Source organism: Colletes latitarsis, unplaced genomic scaffold (genome assembly GCF_051014445.1).
Source record: "Colletes latitarsis isolate SP2378_abdomen unplaced genomic scaffold, iyColLati1 scaffold0007, whole genome shotgun sequence".
NCBI classification, from domain to species: Eukaryota; Metazoa; Arthropoda; class Insecta; order Hymenoptera; family Colletidae; genus Colletes; species Colletes latitarsis.
In genome coordinates, this window is record NW_027488367.1 from 664,891 (window position 1) to 675,000 (window position 10,110).

The following is a 10,110-nucleotide window of genomic DNA, read 5'->3' on the forward strand; positions in this document are numbered from 1 at the left end:
ACTGGGTTAGGTCTGGGTTAGGTCTGGGTTAGGTCTGGGTTAGGACTGGGTTAGGTCTGGGGTATTTCTGGGTTAGGTCTGGGTTAGGACTGGGTTAGGACTGGGTTAGGTCTGGGTTAGGACTGGGTTAGGTCTGGGTTAGGTCTGGGTTAGGTCTGGGTTAGGTCTCGGTTAGGTCTGGGTTAGGTCTGGGTTAGGTCTGGGTTAGGACTGGGTTAGGACTGGGTTAGGACTGGGTTAGGTCTGGGTTAGTACTGGATTTGGTTAGGTCTGGGTTAGGTCTGGGTTAGGTCTGGGTTAGGTCTGGGTTAGGACTGGGTTAGGACTGGGTTAGGTCTGGGTTAGGTCTGGGTTATTTCTGGGTTAGGTCTGGGCTAGGTCTGGGTTAGGTCTGGGTTAGGACTGGGTTAGGACTGGGTTAGGTCTGGGTTAGGACTGGGTTAGGTCTGGGTTAGGTCTGGGTTAGGTCTGGGTTAGGTCTGGGTTAGGTCTGGGTTAGGTCTGGGTTAGGTCTGGGTTAGGTCTGGGTTAGGTCTGGGTTAGGACTGGGTTAGGACTGGGTTAGGTCTGAGATAGGTCTGGGTTAGGACTGGGTTAGGTCTGGGTTAGGACTGGATTAGGTCTGGGTTAGGTCTGGGTTAGGTCTGGGTTAGGACTGGGTTAGGACTGGGTTAGGACTGGGTTAGGTCTGGGTTATTTCTGGGTTAGGTCTGGGTTAGTACTGCATTTGGTTAGGTCTGGGTTAGGTCTGGGTTAGGACTGGGTTAGGACTGGGTTAGGACTGGGTTAGGACTGGGTTAGGTCTGGGTTAGGACTGGGTTAGGTCTGGGTTAGGTCTGGGTTAGGTCTGGGTTAGGTCTGGGTTAGGTCTGGGTTAGGTCTGGGTTAGGTATGGGTTAGGTCTGGGTTAGGACTGGGTTAGGACTGGGTTAGGTCTGGGTTATTTCTGGGTTAGGTCTGGGTTAGTACTGCATTTGGTTAGGTCTGGGTTAGGTCTGGGGTATTTCTGGGTTAGGACTGGGTTAGGACTGGGTTAGGACTGGGTTAGGACTGGGTTAGGTCTGGGTTAGGTCTGGGTTAGGTCTGGGTTAGGTCTGGGTTAGGTCTGGGTTAGGTCTGGGTTAGGTCTGGGTTAGGACTGGGTTAGGACTGGGTTAGGTCTGGGTTAGGTCTGGGTTAGGACTGGGTTAGGTCTGGGTTAGTACTGGATTTGGTTAGGTCTGGGTTAGGTCTGGGTTAGGTCTGGGTTAGGTCTGGGTTAGGTCTGGGTTAGGTCTGGGTTAGGTCTGGGTTAGGACTGGATTAGGTCTGGGTTAGGTCTGGGTTAGGTCTGGGTTAGGACTGGGTTAGGACTGGGTTAGGACTGGGTTAGGTCTGGGTTATTTCTGGGTTAGGTCTGGGTTAGTACTGCATTTGGTTAGGTCTGGGTTAGGTCTGGGGTATTTCTGGGTTAGGACTGGGTTAGGACTGGGTTAGGACTGGGTTAGGACTGGGTTAGGTCTGGGTTAGGACTGGGTTAGGTCTGGGTTAGGACTGGGTTAGGTCTGGGTTAGGTCTGGGTTAGGTCTGGGTTAGGTCTGGGTTAGGTCTCTGCAAAACGCATGTTCAGCAAGCATGACACCTCGCAGGCAGTGTCCAGTTAATAAGACGTGCAAAAAGTGGTGGTCACCGGAACTCACTAATCTACGAAGGGAGGCAAACTCGAAAAGACGCATATATCAGAGGGCCCTAAAAAAGGGGCGTTTAAACGCCCCGGAAGCCGGAATTGAATATAAAATAGCCAGGAAAAAACTAAAAGGTGCGCTCATAAAACATAAAATTAGAGCCTGGTCTGAACTATGTAACACGGTAGATAGTGATATTTGGGGTGCCGCGTACAAAACTGTTATGAAAACAGTGAAACCTAAATGCGACCCCCCAAATCTCACCGTTGAAAAGACTTACCAGATTATAACGGCGCTTTTTCCTAGGGAAGAAAACCAAAGTGCGATGGATACGTACCCGCAGTATGGCCAAAGACCTTTTCATGTTGATTTCACCCCTCTGGATCCGGTTGAGCTGCGTAGGGCGGTGGCCAGGGTCAGTCTGGATAAGGCTCCTGGCATCGACATGATTCCTGGATGCGCTGTCAAACTCGTCCTGGAAAAAGAAACAAAGTTAGTTGTAAACCTTTTAAATGGTATTCTTATTAGGGGGAAAATCCCACGTGTATGGAAAAATAGCAAGCTGATCCTGATCGCCAAAGCTGGAAAGGACCCTTCGTCTCCCTCTGCCTACCGTCCGCTGTGTCTGACCAGCAATTGGGTAAAGATTCTTGAATCTGTTATAAATACCAGAATTATACAGGAAATCGGTCCGGAGGGTCTGTCTGATCACCAATATGGCTTCCGTGCTGGCCGAAGTACGATTCAGGCGCTGAAATTGGTTGAAGAATTTCAAGCGGTTGCGAGAATTAAACAAGAGTATAGTCTACTGATTACATTTGACATCAGAAACGCATTTAATTCATTACGGTGGAAGAATATTAAAAATGCTGCTAGGGGCATGGGGCTTTCAAATTACCTCCTTGCCCTTATCGATGACTATTTATGCGATCGGACTATTAGTTACCAGGCTGAGGGTACGTGGCATCAGGTAAAAATGGAAATGGGTGTTCCCCAAGGATCGGTTTTGGGCCCCACCCTATGGAACATAACTTACGATGGGTTGCTGAAAATCCCGATAAGAAACGGATGTAGACTGGTCGCATTTGCTGATGACATCGCCTTGCTGGCGCGGGACGGAAACAAAGCACTCCTGAAAGAAAAAATAAACAGTACAATAAATGATATTTTAAAATGGTTAACACTAAACCAACTTACCTTGGCTCCTGAAAAGACTGAAGCTATTGCTTTAAACAATAAGCGGCTCGGGCGTATGAGCATACGAATACTTAATACTAGGTTAAAGATATCAACAGAATTAAAATATTTAGGATTACACTATGATAGAAGTCATAAGTTTAGAGTTCACATAGAATATATTTGTAAAAAAGCTGCCCGGGTTATGTCAGCTTTGGCCCGCATTACCCCTAACGTTGGAGGCCCCGGATATAAAACTGGACTCACCTACTATTACGTGATGGAGTCGATTTTGTTATACGCGGCACCTATTTGGGCATCAGCATTGGAACTAGAAGTTAATAGAATTAGACTACAAAATGCACAATGCTTGGGTCTTGGTAGAGTTGTAAAGACCTATCGAACAGTAGCTAGAGAAGTTTTACCGGTATTGGCTGGAGTCCTACCTATCTTATTAAAAGTGAAGGAAAGACAAGAAATTTTCCAAATTGAGTCGAGGATAAAAAGAGCTCGCTTAGCGGGTCACGATCTCAGGATTCCGGACCTAAATGGCGAAAAAGCCCGTGTACGTTCGCAAATCATGGATGAGTGGCAGCGAAGTTGGGATGCAAACCGTAGAGGTAATATTTCTCATAAGTGGATACCAGATATCGCAAAATGGATCAAGGCTACGCATGGTCAGCTTACATATCATATGTCCCAAGCATTCACAGGACATGGCTGTTTTAATCAGTTCAGGAAACGCATCGGGAAGGCGACTTCCGATTTATGCTGGTACGGCTGCAATGAGATTGATGATGCTGAACACACGTTCACTCAATGTCAGAAATGGGCAGAGAACAAACAGCAACTTTGTGAGAGACTAAATATTGATGTAAGTGAACTAACTATTGAATACCTGGGTGACGTGATGATGAGAGACCTGCCGAGTTGGAACGTTATAAAAACGTATATAACGAATATCCTGAAAGAGAAAGAAGACTATGAGCGAGAATTGGATAGAGCAGCTAGGTTGGCTGCACAGGCACCCTTGCCTTCGTAATGGGCGAGATCTCGAGGCGCAACTTCGCGTTTCCTACGGTTTGGGTGAAGAAATGCTGACGGCGGTCCCACCCAACAATAGGAGACCTGTATGGCGCCAGCGTGGCGAGAAACACCGGAGGGGTTTAGTGAGTAAGAATCTCACACTACCCATGTCTCCTTCTGAGACATGGGTGCCTATGCAAGGTTCCCCTTCGGTATATAAAAAAAAAAAAAAAAAAAAAAAAAGGTCTGGGTTAGGTCTGGGTTAGGTCTGGGTTAGGACTGGGTTAGGACTGGGTTAGGTCTGGGTTAGGTCTGGGTTAGGACTGGGTTAGGTCTCCACGCATCCGTTTGGTTGTCCAGGCGGCAGGGGAGGTGAACCCCTACGTGGCGCGTCCCCAGGTGGCGGATATGGGAAGCTGCTGGGATGGGATGTTGGGATGGGGCCATCAACCTGAGAGGGCTGGTGACCGCATCCTGGCATGGCATCTCGGTGGTCGGAGCGTAAGCTCCCGCGGACCAAACACTGGTGTGAATGGGTGTGTGTGTGCGAGTAGGTGTGTGAATGGGCTGCGGTCGGTGTCTCGTGGATATTCCCGATAGACTTACCAAGGGGGGAGTAGTAGCCCCCCGACCGGGGTCGGTGAGTGATGTTAGTACCTGACCTCTGCGGGAGTAATATGGGGTAAGTGTAAGTCCTGAAATTATGGCAGAAATCCTCGTGAAACCGCATGTTGAACGTGGAAGAACCGCTCACTTATCGGCCGGCTGGAGCCTATGTCGGGGTTGAAGCGAGGTTTCTGGGCGCAGGAGTGGAGGATTATGTGGTCGATATTTCCTCATACCCGGAGTGCCATAGGGTAAATTGGCACACCGTCTAGCCTGAGGTTTGGGTCAGGCGTCGGTTCGGATCCGGCGTCGCTCATTCAATAGGGGTGACGTAAAAACTTTAACATCAAATATGGCGCGGGCCTATCCCGTATCATTTTTTTATTAGAGTCATTAGATACAGATAGGGGTGACCACCCGACAAACCGCTTCTCGGTTTCTGTATCTCTTATCTAGGGTATTTTTTGCGCGGGGAAGTATCTCTACCGCGGTAGGGGTGCCATAATGGCCGAACCGCATGAAACAGATACTATACTATAATATGGATAAATTACATAAAAACAAAACCGTGGTGGATACCAAAATGACGGGTCCTGGAAGCCGTGCTGCGACGACATTCGACGCGAGTGATCGTGCTGTTGCGATGACCAGGGCTGCTGAAAGGAGAAAAGATAAAGGGAAAGAAAAAGAGAAAGAGAGAGAGAAAGAAAGAGGAAAAGAGGAAGGAAAAGAAAAGGAAAAGGAAAAAGATTCTACTTACCTTCAACCTAAAACAAAAAATGTAAGCGCGATGGTGGATGACGACTGGATAGATACTTCGGAAATTCGTAGGGGAACAGAACTGTCATCTGCATTAGATAAAATAGGGGATCCGGATAAAACTGGTTTTGATTCACAAATAGAAAATTTGATTTTCTCGAGACGTTCTACCTTAACACCCAGAACGCCGACTGGTAATATGATAGAGGGCAGCAGCCGTAAAGGCTCTGGGGATAACTGCATCGAGGTCGTCTGTGAAGAAAATAGAGGATTAAATAAAAATAATGTAGTAGCAGCGCTATTGAAGAATACAGCTGTTACACTTACGAACATTGAGGCAAATGTTGTAGCCAAGGAAGATAGGGTTACTGACATGGAAATTGAAAACTCTCTTTCTGCACAAGCAAACCCTTGCGGAAAAGACAGCCATCTGATGATTAATGTAGGCGAAACCCAGGTCGAGGTGGAACCTAAATTGATTCCCGTATCTTCTGGAAAACTTGATTCGGCGGAAGCTGAGTACGACCTAGTATTTCAGAAGGGGATTACAGACGGCATCAATACGGTTGCAGATTGCCTGAAATGGCTGGCAAATTATTTGCAATCAAACAAAAACGTAAATAAAGAATGCCGGACAATATACACTCAGGGTCTAGATGAAATAATCGCGCTGAAGTCATTGTGGGGAAAGCGCGAACTTCTTGCTGCAGCCTATAGACAAAAGCCGACTGGAAACAAGAAGCACGAAGAAATAACTTCTGCGCCTACTAGCTGCGGCGGTGGAGCTAAAAGGACAATCACACCTCCCCTGCAGGACACAATAAACCCGGGGGGAGAAAGAAAGACTCGCAAAGTAAACAAAAGACGGGAACAAGTAGTGCAGGTAACGCAGCCGCATGCCGACACTGCTACACCCGTGAGTGGTGCAGTTATTCTTACTACCCCAAATGCGGGAGAAAACGTAGCGATGGGAGCTGTTGAGGCCATACCTGTCTCAACTGAAGAAAATAATATTAAAATTAGTCAGAGAGGCTGGGAAACGATACGCACAAAACGGAAAAAGGATCCATCTCGAGGTGTGGCGGTGTCAAATGAAGGTCAAAGACTGGAGCAGATGAAATCGAAACAGTTAAGACCAAAAAATGAAGCGATTATTGTAACGGCAACAGAAAAAAGAACATATGCTGATGTCTTTAGGCAAATTGCAGGGTCACTAAAGAGTGAACTAAGAGATGTTAAGACTGTCAGGAAGTCGCGTGCAGGCGATCTCCTAATTGAATTCACTAATAAAGCGAACAATACACCACAGATTAAAGAGGCCATCAAGACGGTTATGGGTGAAACTCATTCCGTCAGAGTATTACTTCCCAAAACCGATATTGAAATTCGCGACCTTGATCCTATCGTGGGAAAAGACGAAATTGTAGATAAGATAGCCAGACACCTGGCTATAGAGGATAAAGACGAAGTAAGAATGAAGGTTCTACGGACCACATATTATGGTACGCAACTCGCTGTTATTGAATTACCTACAAAAAGAGTACAAAGATTAAAAAACGGAGATCGAATAAATATAGGCTATACGGCCTGTAGAATAAAAATCATGCCAAAACTTACCAGATGTTTCCGGTGCCATGGATTTGGACATATCAGCCAGGATTGTCCACAAAATCCTATCGATGGTCTCATTTGTAGGAGATGTGGTGAGGAGGGCCATTCCATGCAGGAATGCACTAATCTTCCCTCTTGCAGATTATGTAAAGAGAGAGGTCTCCCTCTTCTAAAAGTTGGACACGTGGCTGGTGCCGTAAAGTGCCCCCAATACAAAGAATTCCTGCGGAGGAAGGAAAATCCACAATTAATCAACGATGGACCTTAAATTATTGCAAATCAATCTAAATCACTGTCGATTAGCACAGGATTTGTTAATTAAAACAGTGGAGGACCTGAAAATAGATATTGTATTCATATCGGAGCCATATGTAATAAAAGAAAATTGGATTTCGGATACGACTCGCAAAGCGGCGATATGGGTCACCGGCCTCAACGGTAGGAAGGCACTTGCAGACAAGACAAATGTCGGTCGTGGCTTTGCTGCCGTTTCAGTTGATGGCACTTACCACTGCAGCTGCTATTATTCACCGAGGTTAAAAGATACAGAGCTGGAAGTCGAACTGATGGAGTTAGAAAACGCTAAACGAACATGGGGGCCTGCCATGGTGGTGGCGGGAGATTTCAATGCCAAGTCGCCGACCTGGGGATCAAAGTTCCTAGATAAAAAAGGCCTGGTGCTGACTGGATCCTTTGATAGGATGGGCCTCATTCCCACCCGACCTAGGGGTAAATTCACATTTCAACGTGGAGGGAGAACATCCCTAATAGATGTTATGGCCTGTGATCAAAGGACGCTCACGAGGATCAGCAAGAGTGAGATACTGCAAAAATACTCGGCTTCGGATCACCAATATGTCATTCACTGGATTGGCGATGTCCTCCCTCGGGGGCTATCCGTTTCCACTCCTGGGTGGAAGGTTGACTCTTTGGATCGCGATATATACCTAGAAGTTCTTAAAAGTAATACGAGACATATTAATATAGATATCCCGCTGTCTGATAGCGAGGCAGGCGAGGTTATTGATGCTCTGCAAAACGCATGTTCAGCAAGCATGACACCTCGCAGGCAGTGTCCAGTTAATAAGACGTGCAAAAAGTGGTGGTCACCGGAACTCACTAATCTACGAAGGGAGGCAAACTCGAAAAGACGCATATATCAGAGGGCCCTAAAAAAGGGGCGTTTAAACGCCCCGGAAGCCGGAATTGAATATAAAATAGCCAGGAAAAAACTAAAAGGTGCGCTCATAAAACATAAAATTAGAGCCTGGTCTGAACTATGTAACACGGTAGATAGTGATATTTGGGGTGCCGCGTACAAAACTGTTATGAAAACAGTGAAACCTAAATGCGACCCCCCAAATCTCACCGTTGAAAAGACTTACCAGATTATAACGGCGCTTTTTCCTAGGGAAGAAAACCAAAGTGCGATGGATACGTACCCGCAGTATGGCCAAAGACCTTTTCATGTTGATTTCACCCCTCTGGATCCGGTTGAGCTGCGTAGGGCGGTGGCCAGGGTCAGTCTGGATAAGGCTCCTGGCATCGACATGATTCCTGGATGCGCTGTCAAACTCGTCCTGGAAAAAGAAACAAAGTTAGTTGTAAACCTTTTAAATGGTATTCTTATTAGGGGGAAAATCCCACGTGTATGGAAAAATAGCAAGCTGATCCTGATCGCCAAAGCTGGAAAGGACCCTTCGTCTCCCTCTGCCTACCGTCCGCTGTGTCTGACCAGCAATTGGGTAAAGATTCTTGAATCTGTTATAAATACCAGAATTATACAGGAAATCGGTCCGGAGGGTCTGTCTGATCACCAATATGGCTTCCGTGCTGGCCGAAGTACGATTCAGGCGCTGAAATTGGTTGAAGAATTTCAAGCGGTTGCGAGAATTAAACAAGAGTATAGTCTACTGATTACATTTGACATCAGAAACGCATTTAATTCATTACGGTGGAAGAATATTAAAAATGCTGCTAGGGGCATGGGGCTTTCAAATTACCTCCTTGCCCTTATCGATGACTATTTATGCGATCGGACTATTAGTTACCAGGCTGAGGGTACGTGGCATCAGGTAAAAATGGAAATGGGTGTTCCCCAAGGATCGGTTTTGGGCCCCACCCTATGGAACATAACTTACGATGGGTTGCTGAAAATCCCGATAAGAAACGGATGTAGACTGGTCGCATTTGCTGATGACATCGCCTTGCTGGCGCGGGACGGAAACAAAGCACTCCTGAAAGAAAAAATAAGCAGTACAATAAATGATATTTTAAAATGGTTAACACTAAACCAACTTACCTTGGCTCCTGAAAAGACTGAAGCTATTGCTTTAAACAACAAGCGGCTCGGTCGTATGAGCATACGAATACTTAATACTAGGTTAAAGATATCAACAGAATTGAAATATTTAGGATTACACTATGATAGAAGTCATAAGTTTAGAGTTCACATAGAATATATTTGTAAAAAAGCTGCCCGGGTTATGTCAGCTTTGGCCCGCATTACCCCTAACGTTGGAGGCCCCGGATATAAAACTGGACTCACCTACTATTACGTGATGGAGTCGATTTTGTTATACGCGGCACCTATTTGGGCATCAGCATTGGAACTAGAAGTTAATAGAATTAGACTACAAAATGCACAATGCTTGGGTCTTGGTAGAGTTGTAAAGACCTATCGAACAGTAGCTAGAGAAGTTTTACCGGTATTGGCTGGAGTCCTACCTATCTTATTAAAAGTGAAGGAAAGACAAGAAATTTTCCAAATTGAGTCGAGGATAAAAAGAGCTCGCTTAGCGGGTCACGATCTCAGGATTCCGGACCTAAATGGCGAAAAAGCCCGTGTACGTTCCCAAATAATGGATGAGTGGCAGCGAAGTTGGGATGCAAACCGTAGAGGTAATATTTCTCATAAGTGGATACCAGATATCGCAAAATGGATCAAGGCTACGCATGGTCAGCTTACATATCATATGTCCCAAGCATTCACAGGACATGGCTGTTTTAATCAGTTCAGGAAACGCATCGGGAAGGCGACTTCCGATTTATGCTGGTACGGCTGCAATGAGATTGATGATGCTGAACACACGTTCACTCAATGTCAGAAATGGGCAGAGAACAAACAGCAACTTTGTGAGAGACTAAATATTGATGTAAGTGAACTAACTATTGAATACCTGGGTGACGTGATGATGAGAGACCTGCCGAGTTGGAACGTTATAAAAACGTATATAACGAATATCCTGAAAGAGAAAGAAGACTATGA

The 10,110-nt window shown here is 46.0% G+C and overlaps 1 protein-coding gene across 1 annotated transcript in view; it reads left to right on the forward strand.

Moving 5' to 3' along the window:
- The first annotated feature begins 5,262 nt into the window (after positions 1-5,262).
- Positions 5,263-10,110, forward strand: part of LOC143350585 (uncharacterized) — a 4,903-nt gene continuing 55 nt past the window's right edge. The window contains exons 1-3 of the mRNA XM_076782659.1: positions 5,263-6,934; positions 7,146-7,658; positions 7,830-10,110. The exon at positions 7,830-10,110 is cut by the window's right edge and continues 55 nt beyond it. Of these exons, the coding sequence (XP_076638774.1) occupies positions 5,263-6,934; positions 7,146-7,658; positions 7,830-10,110 (4,466 nt within the window). The remainder of the gene's footprint in view (positions 6,935-7,145; positions 7,659-7,829) is intronic.